This window comes from Coturnix japonica, chromosome 4 (genome assembly GCF_001577835.2).
Source record: "Coturnix japonica isolate 7356 chromosome 4, Coturnix japonica 2.1, whole genome shotgun sequence".
NCBI lineage: Eukaryota > Metazoa > Chordata > Aves > Galliformes > Phasianidae > Coturnix > Coturnix japonica.
Genome location: NC_029519.1, coordinates 15,316,637 through 15,334,719, shown reverse-complemented (window position 1 = coordinate 15,334,719; position 18,083 = coordinate 15,316,637). Strand labels below are relative to the sequence as shown.

The 18,083-nt window shown below is 43.1% G+C and overlaps 1 protein-coding gene and 1 pseudogene across 3 annotated transcripts; both read right to left on the bottom strand.

Annotated features, from left to right (window-relative positions):
• Positions 1-1,049: 1,049 nt before the first annotated feature.
• On the bottom strand, positions 1,050-16,376 carry LAMP2 (lysosomal associated membrane protein 2). Of its 3 annotated transcripts, none has more exons than XM_015860728.2 (9): positions 16,242-16,376; positions 13,746-13,864; positions 13,306-13,519; positions 12,638-12,799; positions 11,640-11,854; positions 10,140-10,259; positions 9,800-9,875; positions 8,862-9,029; positions 1,050-1,736 (listed from the first exon to the last, which is right to left on the bottom strand). In XM_015860728.2, exons 1-9 carry the CDS (start codon positions 16,300-16,302, stop codon positions 1,594-1,596), a joined length of 1,278 nt encoding a protein of 425 aa, XP_015716214.1. In that variant the 5' UTR covers positions 16,303-16,376; the 3' UTR covers positions 1,050-1,593. The 3 variants fall into 3 exon arrangements, with proteins under 3 accessions (XP_015716214.1, XP_015716213.1, XP_015716215.1); XM_015860727.1 differs by lacking the exon at positions 1,050-1,736 and adding an exon at positions 3,513-4,198; XM_015860729.2 differs by lacking the exon at positions 1,050-1,736 and adding an exon at positions 5,173-7,634.
• Positions 16,377-17,754: 1,378 nt separating this feature from the next.
• LOC116653445 lies at positions 17,755-17,855 on the bottom strand (annotated as a pseudogene).
• Between the last annotated feature and the right edge of the window lie 228 nt (positions 17,856-18,083).

The following is an 18,083-nucleotide window of genomic DNA, read 5'->3' as shown; positions in this document are numbered from 1 at the left end:
CTCTATGGTGTCATTCTTAAAACTCGAGTGAGATTTGTGACTTCAGCCTCTTTGCTGCTCACAGGGGACCAATCTCCACAGCTGCGAGTACCGCAAGCAGTGAATCCCAAGCACCGGTAAGTTCCCAGAGCCAAAGAGCTGGGAAGCTCAGTGCAGAGAAGTATCACAATATGGTATCACAGCTGACCATTCAGCAAAAGCTACTGCTTAAAAACAGTTTGATCTACAACCTGAGCATGGAGCCACAGCCACAATGCACCTGCTGCAGCACAGAGCGGCCATTCCACCAAGGGGCCCATCACTGCTAACTCCAGGCAGCTCCAAGAGCCACCTCCGACTGACCAACGCACACCGGTGGGAGCAAAGCAGCACTCAGCCACAGACCATGAGCTTCTGTCTTAGTACAGTTCTGGTATGGAACACAGAACTGGAAAAGAAAGGACACTGAAAGCAGCTTTGGACAAGTCAGGTGCTCTTTTCCTTTACAAGTCACTTTCTTTACTACAGAGTATCTGCTTTACGCTCACAATTTCTCACACCTCTTGTGCTCTTACCCGCTTCAAAATTTAGTCTGAGAGAGTAATAATTAGGAGGTTAAAGCCGGATTGATCCTATAAATAACTTCCTAGATTGCAGCTTTTCAGCGTTCCCCTTTTTGCCTGTGAAACTGCAGGGATCTCGGCACAACGCGCTCTCCATCCTCAGAACACCCAACCCTTTTGCTGGGGACCAGTGCTGCCTGCTCTTCTCACAAGTCCTTTTTAGCACACAGCCAGGGCCAAGGCAAGCTGCTATCAGTGAGGTTACACCCTCCCATCCTCATTCCACAACTGAGTTCAGAACAAAAAGGAGAAGACAGTCAAAGAAAGCAACACAAACCGTGTACTTTAGTGGACCTCTGGCTTTTCTGAGCAGCGAGAGCTCTCTAAGACTGAGTCTCAGCAAATAGGGGAGTTACAGGCACACCAGTGCAAAGCAATTGCACACACATCAGCAGTCAGCCTCTCCATACTCATCTTAAACACATGAATTTACTAGGAGAGCAGATGTTCTCCTCAGAGTAGGTTGATTTATTAGCAAGGTACCACCTTTACATTCAGGAGGAAATTCAGACTGGTTCACAGGAACAAGCTGCTAAACGATGAAAGAAGACAACAGCCACAAGCCAAGTTCCAGACAGAAGCACCGCGAGCTTTGTTTTCATTTTCCCACAGCACGAACAATCCTTCTCAGTGCAGCATTCACACCTTTATCACGTGGTTTTAGCTCTATCAATATCTGATAGCTGTACACAACTAGAAGTGTTCTCATATAAAAGGACTAAAGAACAGAAGGAAGGTCTCTCAGTGCCAGCTGTAGTCAACCGCATCTCTCACATGGACACACGTAACCCCACTCACTTCTATGGTGCTCAGAACACTTGCTCCAACAACCACAGGGCAGCTTCAAGTACATTTTCCAATTCATCTCATGCCGTATTATTTTGTTGTGATGTAGTTTTTAATTAAAAAAACCTACCAACGTTTGGTTTGTTTTTAAAGGGACGGGTCAGGAGAAGAGCACAGGGGTGGCAGCAGAGAATTAATTAAGAGATTATACAGACTGATAGCCAGTACGACTTTTTCTTCTTCCAATGATATAAGATATAAAGACAAGAATGATAAGGAAGCCAAGTGCCATGCCAACTGCGATTGGGATAAGAAAGTTGAGGTCAGAATCAGCAAAGCATTCTTCAGCTGCAGAAAGAACAAGAAAACAAACAAAAAACAAGAAAGGGAAGTGAGAACAAATTAGTAAAGGAAACCGAGCATCAGAAACCAAGTAAAGCAAGGAGCAAAGACACTTAACGTTTCCAAGAACATCGTATTACATACGTAATATATTTGAAGTCAAACCAGCATTGAGCAGATTCTTTAAACATGTACTACCCATGTCATTTGCGATTTCTGCACACTGGCCACTCACAACTCAGTTAACAGCAATAAAGTGACATAAAACACAGGCTGGCACAGTGCTGCCTTACCAAAAGACTCCCCAGACCCCCCAGCCACCGCCATTTCTCAAGGCTTTGGACACACAGACGGCTAACAGGCATCAAACCAACTCCTGAGGAATCCAAAGGACAGCCCAGGGACATGTGTTGAAAGCATGGAATGGAAAACACCGAGGGACCATCTTTTGGGTGAGTAACTTTATTTATTTTCAATACAAATACAAGAAAAGTGTTATCGATGTTGGCAGAGAATGATGCAGGTCTGACCGAAACCAACCAAAGAGAACAAAGAGGAGACAGCTGTAATACTACAATAGCTTTCAATACACCAGCTGGAAAGGATGCAATGAACCCCTGAGTGACGCAATCACTCAGAGCAAGCATTAGTGACCAACACTGGGAACTCATTCTGAACTCCATGGTGCACCATGAGCACTCACAGAAGCAGGGCTTAGCATCTGCACCCATTTCAAGACAGAGCAGAGCTCTGTGCCAAGAAGAAACACTCCATAAGATGAGATACCATGTCAGCACGCTGCTCCAGCACTGCAAAGGTGGCAAAGGTGATTGGCTTTCTGCTTTTACAGCAGGTTGTTGCTTTGCTTTTTTGCTTGTGTTTATATTAGAACAGAGCAAGCACCACACTTTGCCAAAAGTTATCAGCTGTTAAGTGAGTATTTAAGCTATCTGAGCATCTGAATCAGCCTCGGTGATGGGAAGTCACCAGCACCACAGCTTTCCAAGAAAGGCTGTGTAAGGCCTTTTGTTCAGAGGTAGGAAAGCAAGAGCACATGGAAACTCAGCACCTAAGAACACTGAGCTCCGGCAAAGCTGAAGGCACCTACTGCCAAGCTGAGCAATGCTCCAAAGTGGGGAAAAAGGAACAAAATGTGTATCTCACACCATGAGCTAAGTGAAGTCATTCTGACTGCTGAAGAAAGTATTGAAGCACCTCAAAAGAGGAAGCTTCAATTGTGCTATGAGTTCAGGCACCTCAGATCACTGGAGATCAACATCTGCAATTTAATTACTACATGCTGGATAATGGGCTATTACTACAAAAGAACTTGCTAGGGATGAAAGGTGCCCAGCAGACAGCAAAAGAAATTCCCTTTTTGTCTTCTTTAAAGGAAGGCAATTGCTGTAACACGTATTACAATACAGCACTGTTGCAAGACACTAACTAACAGTACAAAAAGGTTTAATGTTTGATACCAAGAACATCCCATCTTTCACCTCTCTTTAAGTTTGCCACTGCTGTTGGCTGACACATATCCATGTGTTGCTGCTGCACAAGCGTTAGGAGCTTCTGAGAAGCATCTGACACAACTGGACAATGCACACCTCCACATTTAGGCCGTACGAACGGGGGGCGAATTTTAGCCATTTCATTGAACAGATGTTCAAAATAACCAGAAATTTTGGCTACCAAGATTTTTGGGCCTGATGTGAAAAGTCACCTTCCCTTTTAATTACAATTACGAGATGCAACTAATAGCCCTTTTTCTTGTTAGCTTTGTTTTATTTTCTTTTTCCATTGGAGGAATGCAGGCATTCATTCACCAGCTGAATAAGTTAATGAGGACAACTACCATGGCATCTTTAAGCTAAAAGACCAGAAATCTTGGTATCTTTGAGTACGGTTATAACATTTAGTAAACTGTATATAAGGCACAGTCAATAATAATTGAAACAAACTGCAGTGTATGGCAGATTATATACATTAATACTCAACATCCACAAGTGCACATCAAATGCCGTTTCCACAGTCCAGAACAAAACCATGTTTATTCATATAATGCCACTGTGTGTCTTTACAGCTCTGAAATTTGATGTGTGGTATTCTAGAGAAAAAGCGATCAGTTCATCAGTTGATTATGACCACGGATGCACTCTGTGCTATTTGTAAAGAAAATAATATAAACCACAACAATGAATTCCACATCAGTTCTTAGGCAGTTGCTAGGCTTTAGTAAGCAGTTTGACTGGGCAGAGCTGCTGCTCCAAGTCTTTTAGTTCAGATTTAGTCATTTACTTCAAGAAAGTTAAAAACTTTCCCATTTCAAAACTGCTCGTATCCAGCATTATCGTGCTTCTTGTGGCCCAAAAAGTAAGCCATAATTACTAGGACAACTAATCCTCCCAAAGCTGCTCCTACTGCTATAGGTACAATGAAGTAGTCCACCTCTGGGCTGCAGTCTTCAGCTAAATAGAAAAAGGGCAAGTTTGAAAAAGAAATGCATTTTAATACACTTAATATCATGACCATGCTCTACTTATTTAGAACAGTTATCCTCTCCCCGCCAGGACATTAAGACACTTGTCTTTGTCCTCCGCCCCTCCCCAAAGTATAGCAGCAATAGCCCCCCTCCTGGAACATCATACAGACTCCTAGTTCTATCAACTCCTTTGATGAAAAGCTGCTATCTGTATATTACTGCACATTCATTGCTACTGTCCCTAGTACACCATGATGTGCAGGCTTCCCTTGTGTGGGTACCTACTGTGGGAGATGGAGAGGTCAGCTTAGCCCCTGCGTTGTGTTGCTAACTCGCAACACCTACTGCAAGTCTCCAGGTAGCAAACAAGGAGGTAAGTATAATGACTATATATGCAGTGCAGACTAGAATCAAGGAGGAAGGTATAGCATTACATGGCACTTGTTCCTCCTGCCTCATCATCAGTGTTCAAAATACAGGTAACGGTAAAGGGAAGACTAATGTCTCCTGCTGCAGAAAATACAAAGCACTGAGTAGTATTACCACCAGAAGATCTGGCAGCACAGCCAGGATCACACTGCTTCTCCCTTGGAGGATGAAGCTGCTAACCAGCTCCCAGAAGGCCCCTAATGCTTTCCCATTCTCAATAAATGCAGGGACTTGCTTTACTTCCTAGGATGACTGCAAAAAGAAGAGCTGAACTTTTCACAGCTGTACATCAGCTTAAGACAGCTTGCAAAAATCACATGAGGAAGGTATCTTGTCTGGAAGGAGCTGCAATTGCCAAAATAGTTTACAACCAGTCCTGTGGTGTTTCAATTAGTTCTCAAGTTGTCTTCTGTTAGATGATTGCACCCAAGCACACTTCAGAATGTGCTGAAAAGCAGAACGTTTAAGACACAGGCAACCGAGGACTCTCTGAGGAGCGCTTTCACAAGTCATACAACAGAATCTCAGGTATAGACTGATTAAAGTTGGCCTCGCTCATTTATTTTCTTTTAGAAAAGATAATACAAGATGTCTGCTTTCAAATTGGTTAAAAAGTATGAACAAGTTTCCTTAAGAAACAGAACAATCTTTATTATTTAGAGCACAGGTTGAGCAGGTTGACAATTCCCTATGGAGCAACACAGACAGAAAAACTGGTGGTTTTATAACAACAGGCAATCAGGCGAAACTGAGACGTTTTAGAACCAGGTAACTGCACATCGGTCTAGGAGTACTTTAATCTTGGCACCAATAGACTCGGAGATGGAGATCAGCTTCCAGGTTTGTGCAAGGAGGCATTTAGTTTTGTTGGCTTTCTACTGCAAAGCACTGCCATCTTCTATTTCATCACTTAGAAACCATACACAGCTCAAAACCTCACACGATCAGATGAGGACAGTGTGGTGACTACTCCCCGACATGAGCGTACATATATATCTGGTGACACTGAACATCAGTCAGTAAAATGCTAAAAAAATTGATACGAACTTCTGCATTTAAGGATATATTAACATGAAAAATCATTAGAGCCACTAGTTGATATTTTTTTAATTAAAAAGTAAAGCCTTGAAGTCTGTTTTGAGATTAAGCTTACAGGCGTTCCCCACTTTCATTAAAACGATTTCCAGTAACTGATGCAAAATTCAAGCTGTAGGCTACAAGCTATAGCAAGCTTTATCCACCCATTCTTGCTTCCTTAGCTAGTGGTATGATGAAAACTTTCACCCAAAGAACGTTACTGAAAGAAGTGGTTTGTATACAAACATGCCACAGACATCTCTACAGCCCTAGAAAACACTAATAAAACACGAAACCGGCTTTGTTGCAGGCTAAACTCATTCTAAAGGAGACAACTATGTTTGTTAAATGACTAGTTTAAGCAGCTTGTGTTATGACATAAGTAAAAAGTCACACGTTGTTTAGAAAACTTTTTTTCCCATGCAATAAAAACTACTACAGCACAAAGAGGACAGAAAAAGGTCGCAGCAATGGTTAATCTCTATAGAGCTGCAGCGTAAGGACAGTCCACCTGCACTGTATATTTAAACTAGTCGGCCTTTCCACACAGCAGGAAAAATAGGTGTAGTGGGTCCATCTCAGACTTGTTTGGCTTTTGCATTCTTAACATTGATAAAAGCTACACAGCACACAGTCAAACAGAAAGTACATTACACACTGAGCATGTCAATGGCAGAAGGTTATAATGTGGATTTCGATTAGCAGAGAACCATTCGAGATGAAGACTTAAAGACAACTCAAGTTGCAGCAACAGATACTGGCTCATTGAACAAAAGCATCCTTGAAGTTACAATGGTCATTCAAAGCAATAAGATAAGATAGACCAGTTCTGTGCAAAGTATAAAGTTAAGTGCACTTTAAAGTTCTGGACTATTTAGAACAGTTATTCCCTTTAAATTGATGCCAGCAAAAAAAAAAAACAAAAACCCAAAACCTGCATGAATTTAGCAGAATTCTGCCTCAGTTGAATATTTCAGGGGATTGCCATGATGAAGAATTCATGCCTAATAATTCATAAAAAGAAAGAAAACAAAAAAGCCCACTTTTTTTTTTGAAAAGCACTTGGAAACTGCACCAAATTCTTCCAACACATCCTCCACCTGGCAGGGATAGGTTACCCACTTTGTATGTACAGCCATGGTATGGGGATGGCTCCCAAAACCACCGAGGCAGGAAGAAACTACTCAAACTCCATCAAAGCTAAGTACGTTACTGCTGCCACTTCAAAAAAAATCCCTCAGACACCAGCCTGAAGTTTAACTGTATGGAAAACAAAGCTGTTACTGGGCATCACACAATCCGTGGTAAGTACTATGCGAGTCAACACGGTGACTAACGCTGCCAACTTAACCCACAAATATGACAACAACTAAGGAATGCAGAGGAGAGAAGCAAGTACAAATCCTATGCAATGCTGTAATTTGCCCAATGAACATCGGCTTAGAACGTGCTCTATTTCAGGCTACAATTTATGAAAAGAAAAAATAAACCCTAAACATTTCAAGGTTTAGTTCAAAATGAAATCCTTAGCCTAATCATTTATGCAGTAGCGGTATCTGCCATCTTCAGAACAGCTATGAGACTCACGTCATCTTCTTGGAGCTGGAAAACTAAAAATGAAGTTCTGCTTCATCTGAGACAAACATCCTCCCTTTGCTTCCCAACTCCAATTAGCTGCGGCTAGTATTTAGTTGTTAAGTTTCGGGGCTTTTTTGGACTTCGGAACTTGCACTTGCTTCATTAAGGGTGAAATCAGAACAGTGATTACATTTTGATTCACAAAGTTTGGTATCCAGCATAGCTTTTCCTTCTGCCAATTATGTAAGCAATCACTATAATGACAATCAAGCCAGCAAGTGCAGCTCCAACTACAATTGGGATTAGAATGGTGTCATCATCCAGCGAACACTCCTGGGCTGTAGATAAGAAAAAGGTTGCAACAAGAAATAAATAAAGACAGAATACTCGCCAAGTGTGGTATAAAAACCTATTTTCCTTAACATGAAGATGAACAAAATCAGTATTTTCAGAGGTTTGTACTAAGAAAGAACAAACTGCAGAGTTCTCATAGGTATTTCTAGCATATGTTAAGGATTATAATTGTTCTGTACATTTGATAATCTAACAAGCTAAAGTACTGTCTTGGTATATGAGCATTCATGTGCACAAAGTCTGTACAAACAAGGGAGAGCTATTCTTCTACTGCCTAGCCAGAAAAAAGCTCATCTATTTCATGCTTGAAGCAAGCCTGGTACGTTTACTGATTAAAAACTAAGTCGCCTGGATTCAGTGTTGAGAACGTACTGAGGTATGTTACAGTGAGACCATTAATTGTTAGGCAGAAGAAGCAGCTAACTGCGACTAGAAATACAGGGTGAAACGGTACTGTAACTCCTCAGAGCATTTGATGATAAATACTAGTCACACTGCACACAGCCTGGGGAGACAACTTACTACTCCCCATGGAATAAAGAGCTCAAAAATCTACACCCAGATTATACATCTACAGATTAAACTGCAAGTACTGTTATGAAACACAAGGACTATATGCTAAAGATTATTAAGAAGTTCATTTAAATCTCTCCACTCTTCCCCAAACACAACTAGGATAATGAAGGAAACAGCATCTTAGAATGTTTCTTTGGTCCTGCATATAGAAGACTGTTTCCAGAAGAAGCTGTTAGCAGTGCTGTGGAAAAAAGAAGTATTCCCTAGGAACATTTAGACCATTTTTAGACCAGTAGGTCTAAAGAATTGCCTGAAGATGTTAAAGTTCACTTTTATTTTTTTTTCCCATTTTCTTATAGGTTCAATATTCTATATGCTAAGATGTCATAAGTTTTCTAACCCATTATGCAAGCCAATTCTAAGACCCCCTTCAGTGCCTCTAGCTCCTTCAAGAGGGGAACCAATGTGCTTAGTAGACCTGTTCTTTCTGCTTGTTTTTATAAAATCATATTGAGAATAAAGCTGACAACCTTCCCTGAACCAGAATGTCAGCCTTAGAAGTTTCATTTCATGTATACAAAGAAAGCGAAAGCTTCAAAAAAAATAAGAAGTACTTATGGCCAGCTCTGGTACTTTTTAGCAAGTGAGAAATTTACAAGCATTTCAAGAATTAGCACACAGATAAAATAACTTACCTATTGAGAACTTGTTTTCTTTCACAAGGAATGGTTGAACCCATAGGTTAAAAGTATGTACTTGAAGGTCTTCGTTAATCTCAAGAGTTTGCTCCTTACGGCACATGTAAGAATTACCAAGGGAAGCATCCCATTTGCTGAAGTTGTTGTTATCTGCACTTAAAATGACTAAAGAAAGGGGAAAAAAAAGGAGATTTCCATGCCTATTTTAAGTACAAGAAACACGCCAATACATTCATGGGATTGAGGAGCTGGATCTAAATGTACCAGTTTTTCAGGTTTGGCTACTCTAAAATACAAAGCAGTCTTGAGTTTGACTGCTTACTTTCACTGCCTGGCTTCTTTCAGATATTATAATACTTAGCTTTAGCCTATCCTCCATATAAATATGACATTAGGCTTTTCTCAGACCTTCACTCATCCTAACACAGAAGTAGTGCAGGCACTTTAGTGCTCTTTTAACTGCAGTAATTGTCACCAACTTAAAAATATATTTCTATTTCTGATTTGGAAGAAAAACGTATGCTTGAGTTTTTGAAGGACTGGACTCCTCTCCAGTGTTGAGCAGAAGTGGCAGGAAGATACCATACCATTTTCAAGCAAAGACAACAGCTGGCTTAAGAAAAACAGAAAGTTTCAGAGTTGACAACACTTATTTTGTACCTCAGAATATAACGTTACTGAGAACTGTAACGTAAGAGAAGCCTTCTCAATTTATGTTTATCAAAAGGAGGTTCTGTTGACAGAAGCCTCAGTACAACCCTACGCTGTTGTTTCAAATAACCCCTGTGATTATTTGTTTGTTACTCTTGTTCATATCAGCTAAAAGATTAAGGTGTAGGAAGTAACAGTAAGCATGAGCAGTATTTTGATCAGAAGTACACGATTCAATGTAAAAACTGAAGTTTACATTCACTTTAAATGTAGGCATCACTTACCAGAACCATTCAGATGGTTGAGTAGTGTAACATTCACCTCTTTCAGATAAAATTTTTGTACACTTGTACTTGCATTCTGTTTAACAAGAACCAACTGTCAGTGTGTCATTTTGCATTTTCAATTTTAATAACACGTTTCCGAAGTTTAGTACATTTACCGCAGTCCTACATTTCCCCACAACCTCATCCCAAATACCCTTTTGCCCTGAGGCAAAAGGCAGTCAGCTAACCAGTCTCACTTCCCATATGGAAACAGCTTATCAGCAGCAAGTTGCAGGACTTTACCACAAATGCTCATCACGCAATGCTGTTAAAGCAGAAACTAGTAGAAGTTACTTACAACAATGAACGTGAAATCAATTAACGTCCTATTTCCATCATTCAATTTCAGAGTAGCTGATGTGTTACCACACGTCCCATCCGCATGAGTTGTTTTCGGATCGATGTTGATCAGAAGAGGCTGAAACACATACATACCGTGTCAAAGAAACTCAGCTAACTTGCATCTATCATGAATCTATCATTTCATTTAGCAGCAGTCTTAAGCTTGAAGAGCATATAATATAGAAGACAGCACAAAGTCGAGCTGCTACCTAACCAAAGCTGCTTGAGTTACTTTACATGCTGCTAACACTGAGACAAACTGCCCTGTGAAGTTTCACTTCCACTTAATAAATACATAAAAAGAAAGGTCGGGGCATTTTCCCCTCCTGCAGCTAAAAGAAAAGCTTAGCTGCTTAGCTTTGGCTCCCTCTGTGGGAAAAGACAGTAACTGCAGGGCCCAAGAACATAAGAAAGTTCCAGTCTTTCAATGATCTTATATGTACTCTTAGTAACCAGTTACGTTTGATCAAGGTAAGGGTTTGCAGCTAACTACATGATAGACCACAGCATTATCCCATGGTCAGAGAGGCGTCTTGTATACTTGGAAGCAGTTCTGGACAACCAGTAGTGCACCAAGCAAACACTCTGCACTCACATTTCATTAAAAAAAAACAAAACACACAGCAACCTTTCTGCTCTTCTTCATCAGCTCCAACACAGACAAAAGAGAAGTGCTGCACCTACATCAGGGCAATCTAAAACACCAGCACAGGCTGAGGACGGCTTCTTGGAAAAGGAAAAGGGGGTACTTATGAATGAAAAACTTTAAATTAGCCAGTAATGCACAACTGCAGCCTAGAAAGCCAAGTGCATCCTGGGTTGTGCAGCCAACAAGGCAAGAGAGGTGATTCTTCCCCTCTGCAGTACTCTTGGGAGACTCAGTTTGGAGTACTGCACTGCATTTTGGGGTCCTCCAGCACAATAAGGACATAGATCTGTTGGAGTGAGTACAGGTAACTATGAAAGCAATCAGAGGACTAGAGATACAAAGACAGGCTGAGCTATCTGGGGTTGTTGTATGATTCCAATATAAATGAGATCTGAAACAAGAGAATCTTTGTGACTTAAGGATTTGTTCTGTAAAGAATGTAAAAGCTTGTTTAGCCTAGGGGTTGTTCAGCCTAAAGAAGGCCTGAGAGACCTTACTGCAGCCTTCCAATACTTAAAAGAAGCCCGTAAGAAAGATGGGGAAAGAGCTCTGACCAAACTGTGTAGCAATAAGACCAACAGTAACTGTTTTAAAATGAAGCATTGGTACAGCTTGCCCAGAGAAACTGAATGCCCCATCCCTGGAGGCTTTCAAGGCTGGTTGGGTGGGGCCCTGGGCAGCCAAATCTGGTGGAGCTGTCCCTGCCCACAGCAAGGAAGAGCTGGGACTAGATGAGCTTTAAGGTACTTTACAACTCAAATCATTCTATGATTCTATTCCGAACTTAAAAAACATTAAGATAGGCACCTTGTCTTGGGAAATATTCAGCTGCAGCCCCACAGTAGCCAGAAGACAAGTTTTATTTCCAGTTTTAAGAGAATAGTTTCCTGTGGCTGGATTCTCAACAGGTTTGGGAGTGGCGGTTGGAGCAGGTGAAATGGTGGTAGATGCAGTAGTTACATTGGCGACAGTAGGCAGAACAGTCGGTGCAGCAGTAGGTGTATCAGCATGACACCTGGACTCTGAAAAGAAGGTTGAACCACCACTTCAGTTATGAAGGCTTTTTTTTAAGGCCTATGGCTGAGGGGTCAGTTTGATACAGATACCCATTTCTAAGTTGAAATCTAAGTTCAATGCGAATCTGCTCATCACCAAGCAAAGAGGCTCCAACTCAGCCCTATGGCACAGTACTCCAAGTGATTAACAGCTGCAATTTATTCTAAGAAATTCTGTTAACTCACTATTTTAAATCCATGTAAACAAACAATGCTGTTCTTCTAATACACTGAAGCAAAACACATCCACAAAAGTAAACGTTAGAGCTTATAAAACTGATATATGTTGCAATTTAAGTAAACAGTGTCATATGTAACAGGATGATATGCTGGTCTAGTAGAACTACAAGACAACAGGCTACCACAGGCTTTGTATTATTTTAATGAAAAAATGAACAGTGAATTTTCCACTGAAAACAGAAAGCAATCACTTGAAAAAGCTGTAAGCTCAAATGATGTAGTTTGCAGCATTTCTGGAGTGTCTAATACCCTCAAATGCACTCATTATTAGAATACTGCCAGGAACATTACCATTACTACACAACTGGATGTGCCCTATTGATATCTCCTTTTTTTCCAGGAACAAGGAATGAAATAGTTGAAGAATATATACATATATATTCTATATATTCTATATGTATTATTCTACATGGCAAATCTTAGAACTCTTGGATTTTTTGTAGTTACTGGACTTCACCCCTGCACCACGTGCCATGCAAAAAAAGCCCATTTACAATTTGAAACACTCACCTTTTTTACCAATTGTGCCATTCTGAACAAAAGGCTGCATAGTAACATTCCAGAATATCTGTGTTACATTTTCCGCTTCAAAAGACGTGGTATGATGACACACAAAGACATTATTCAGTTGAATTGGATGCATACCATCCTTTACAACAATTGTAACTGGTCCTACAAATAAAAGCAGATATTTTAACGCCTTGTTTACCACAAGAACATTTACAGGTAGTGTTACATTTCCTATAATTCATAAGACAAAGAAATAACAGCAATGAAGTCTAACAATCCTAACCTCTCTCAAACGTTTTACCCACGTGTTCTGACCTGATGTGACACAGAGAAGTCTTTAGAAAGGAGAACACTAAGGCTTTGTTCAAGAAAAAACACCATATTGATAGGACTAAGTACATGCATAAACCCTAACGCTTTTTGTTTTGCTACATAGAAGGTGAACACACAGAAATCAACCTTTAACGTGCTAGCAGCTACCCCCCATCGCGCCTGTTCAAATGGTTATCCCTCCCTTTCTGATCCACCTAAAGGCACCAGGCAAACTAACTTAAGGCACTAGTTAACCTAACTAGTCTGTACTCTCATCTAGTACACAGGTACTATGAGCGACAGCAGCATAAGGCACTGAAAAGCCAGGCGAGGCCAGGGACATAAGATAATGCTACCTTGTCTTCTAGCATCAGGAAAGACAGCAGTATCGTTGGTGTTGTAGGTAAACGTGATAAACTCAGCCCGGTAAGTTTCATTGTTTTTGGTGAAGTTAACGCTCCAAGAGTGACCATCTCCAAACTGCACTGCCAGAAGCGCAGCTTGTGTGTCACTGCCACAGATGCTTCCGTTGTGTGTCACGGTGGGTGTCAAATCCAAGCTTGTATTTTTCTAAAAGAAAAAAGTTTGCACTGTTTTCAGACAACCACTTGTCCCCACTGGCAGCCTTATAAACCTGGCAGGGTTAGATGGAGCCTTGCACAAGATCAGTATGATTATTTTAGGCTTTTATCTTTTACCTTTATCAAGAAAGCCAATAAACTAAATACAAAATGTATCAAATAGTTTTATTTCATGCTAAATGCAGTTCTCAACAAGAGTTCCTCCAAATACTTACATAATCGCTACTGTTTGTTTCATACTTTATCAAGAATTTCATCATCCATTGTGCATACAAGCATGTAACATTAGAGGCATCCTTTACATCTACTTCCACTGCATAGGACTGGAAAAAACCTGTAAGATACAATTATTAGCTATTAAAACATAGACTTGATGCTCATTACAAAGTAGTACATGATTTCAGATTGGATTCTATTTGTCAGACACTGAACCGATAGCCAGATATCTAATAAATGTTAAAACTAGGAAGCCCACCATCAATGCTAAATACTAATTGAGAGGATAATTTATAGTCTACTTGCCTGACCAAGGCCAACAAATTAGATGAGCTTTAGCTTTCTGCTGGCTGAAACTGAGTAAACCAAACTGCACAAGCACAGCATTTAGAACAATGCAGTGCTTGTCGACCAGAGTCTCCATGTTGTCTTATTAATGGCACGACTCCAGCTGACCTCTCAGATCAGTGTGCTTTCATTGCATCTCTACAATTTCTGGCTCAAAGGACACGGATGTTAAATTTCATTCAAGGTTTTAGAGAACTTGTAGTTGGATTTTTAACCCAGCCTGACTCCCAACACAGAGACTTCCCCAAAGCCAGTTCTCATTTGGTTTTGTTCAGCATTCCCAGCCTGCCACAGTTCCCTAAAACAGACAGGATCGAAACGTTAGAAGCATCATTCCTGACTAACATAAGGTTGATGTTAGTCAGGCTCGTTTCCCTAAAGTGATGGTAACTACGATTGCACAGTTCTCTTCAATAGCCATTCAAGTCTTCCACCCCTCAACACACAGAATCCACAGTACTTCACGCTTTGCATCACCTTGACATTAAGGACTTCCTCCCTGCCCCATACTGGCTCTCTTCCACCAGCATCACAAAGCTCCGCACACAAGACAGTTGGCTTTAACAGCATTCAAGTGCAGCCTGCATTGTTGATGCTGTTCAGAGTAAGAAGTACCCGAGGTAGAGCCAGGAGAAACTTAACCATGTTGGCTCTGAAGCAAATTGTGCTCAATACCACACCATTAATTTATCAGTGCTGGAACCCTAATGGAACTATTATGTGGTAAGAACACTTCAGACTAAGGACAAGGCAGTAAATGAAGGTTTTCAAATGGTTTATTCTAAACCTGAAGCAGTAAACCTCAAGGAGTTCTAGCTTCAACAATGGCAGCACATACATCACCCCACCCGACCAAGCATAACACCTGATGATATCACTTAAGCATCACGTTCAGTAACCCAAGCCACACTCTATTTATTTACAGGAGGCACATAAACACGCACCCTGTCCCCAACAGCTCACAGAACAACTTATTAAATAAGCCCTAAGAGTCTCCTGACAACAGCCATACTTCTTTAGTTACTGATTCTCAGTAAGCAGGGTAACAGATCCAAGCAGTACGTCTCATGCCTAGGCTAGGAGCCTGCACGTTGTTAAAGCAACGGTGCAGTGTGGCTTTTACAACAGTTACTGTTTGTGCAGAGATGGATGGTGCAACCGAGAGATAACAGCTTTGCAATCTGCTACCACGTAGCACCGGAACTCGTTGCCAAGAGTCAGTTTGGAGTTCCAGCAACACTAAAAGTCCTTCCCTTCTGAGCTGAGGAGGGATTTGATACTGCACCTGTGCACCAGTGCTTCTCGTTTCAGAAAGAACGTGGCCAAATCTAAAGCTTTGGGCAACCAGTGCAACCCATACACACACACACAGGTGCTCTCTCCGCAGGGAAAACAGCTTGAAACTAACTTCTCCAAAGGGGATATTTCAGCATAGGTGCTACCAAATAGGACAGCAAAGAGAAATGCCACACCAAGCAAGTTCATAGGGCAGACCAGGCACACCCTGGCCTACTTAGTTATGCTGACAGCAAGTAACTGCAACTGTAAAAGCAGATATCGGTGTGTTTCCTCCCCAGTAGGGGTTCCTTCCAGATGCCATAAGAAAGCACACGTTCCTCATGCCCCGTATGAACTGCGACGCTTATCGCACACCGTTTGAAAAGCAGAGGCCCCAAAGCCTCATGGCACGGAGCGACATCCCAGCTCCTCTCACCCTGCTTGTATAACAGCGTTGGAGACGGCAGAGCCCACCGTCACACGGCAGGCTATAGGCAGGACGGAGCCTGCCTTAAGCCTGCGATGCCCCTCCGCAGCTCCGCGCTTCACACCCAGAGCTGTGGCTCCCGATCAGAGCGTCCTTATTTCGCTTTTTATTCTGCCCCAGCAGAAGGACAAGCAGGAGCCCCGTAAGGTCCGTTTCCCCTCTGCACGCACAGCCGTGTGGCTGCATTAGGCCTCACGCAGCGGGTTCCTCGCCCCGCTCCGACCCTGGGAGGCGCCGCCCGGTCCGGCTGGGCCCCGCCGCGCTCCCCCCCGCCCGCACTACGGCACTACGGCAACCGGCCGCGTCACGGGCCCCAGGGACAGCGGCACGCACCCGCACCCATACACACCCACCCACACCCACCCCGCACCGCCCCGCTCACCGCAGGTTCCGAGCAGCAGCAGCGACAACAACTCGAGTCCGTAGGGGCGGCGCGGGGCCATAGTGCCGGCACAGGGGCTCTGCCGAGGGGCGGGCGGGCGCGGCAAGAGCGTCGACAGCGGTCATGTGAGGGGAGGGCGGCGCCGCCAAGCGCCGGGCGGAGCTCGATCCCGCGGTTGGCGGATCGGTTGCGCCCCTCGCGGTGCCGCGGGCGGGTGGGTTTTCTGTGTGCAGCGGCCCTGAGGGATGGTAGATATCATAACAAGTAAATCGGGTGATGTGCAATAGAGCAGAGTGAAATTAGCATCTGGTGTAGGGCTAAAGTAACAGGGCGGCTTACAGTTCAGTACAAGGAAAAATGGTGGGAGAAACAGCGTTGCCCAGCACAGCCTGGCAGCAGAGCGCTTCAGCTGCGGCTGTTACTGGGGTAGCACGATGGCCACGGCTCTAAAACAATGGCTTTCTATCTAAACTGCATGAAAGCTGCACTTCACACTCGCTCCGAGCAGATGGCGGCCTTTCTGAGCTGCTGTTTTTCTGGAGGAGGTGGTGATGGGAAACCAAACCATTAAATGCTGCCGGGCCAGCAAAGTGCTGAGTCAAGACCGGGGCAATCACGTGGAATGCCAAAAAAAGAAAGCTTTGTGCTGAGGTGAAGGGATCAGAGCCCAGGCTGCTGCAGGATTTCCTGCTAAAGCCCACTGAGAGCTCACGCTGTGATACAGCTGGATAAACATGCTCCCAGCCTGCAGGCAGAAGCAAAGGTAGGGAGGCGGTGCTGGGACACGGGTGTTATACAAGCGTGCTCAAGACGTCATTTTAACTATGTGTTGGCTGGCGTATTATGCCTGTAAGCAGAGTTCTGTAAGCAGGCAGTGTGATCAGCAGCTCCTTGTCTGTCCCGCTCTATGGGCATAGCCCCCAGTCACACGCTACGTCCAGCCCTGAGCCAGCACCTCTCCCTGCCTTGTCCTGAGCAGCAGAACTCGTGTAGGCAACAGCAGCGATCCTGCTCGTAGCTCCTCATCCAGAACACTGCCAGGGATGGCAACTGCACCACCTCCCTGGGCAGCCATTCCAGTGCCTGATCACTCTCTGAGAGAAAAAGTTCTTGCTTATATCTAGCTTAAACTTCCACGGATATGACTTACGGCCATTTCCTCAGGTCCTGTTTGTTGCCTGGGAGAAGAGGCCAAACCCCTCCTTTCCTTTCAGGAAGTTGTAGAGTGCAACGGGGTCTCCCCTGAGTCTCCAGGCTAAACAATCCCAGCTCCCTGAGCCGCTCCTCGTAAGACTTGTGCTCCAGACCAGTTTTGTTGTCCTTCTCTGGACACATTCCAAGGCCTCAGTGTCTGTCTGAGGGTACATTCAATCCCCTCATCCAGGTCATCAGTGAAGATATTAAACAAGATGGGCCCCAGAACCGACCCCTCGAGGACACCACTTGTAATGGGTTGCCAGCTAGATTTAACTCCATTAACCACTACCCTCTGGGCATGGCCCTCCAGCCAGTAAAATTTATGGAACACTTCATGAATTTGTGTGTCAATCTTGTGCAGAGGCCATGCTAATCTTCTCTGTATCATTGCTTAAGTGCTTTAACACTGAAATACTTCATGATATTCCTCTTTTCCTCCAAGTCTAAAAACAGAGGAGCCTCAAGCAGATGAACAGACCTGATTTAAGGAGTTAAGCATAACTAAAAGCATAATGTAGCTGCCCTAAGTGTAAGAGAGTTTTAGTTATGGCATTGGCATAGGCTACCCTGAATGTAGGAAGACAGCTTTGAAAGTTACTCTCTTGCAGCTCTCTGTGCTTTCAAACCCTTTCTCCAGAAGCAAAG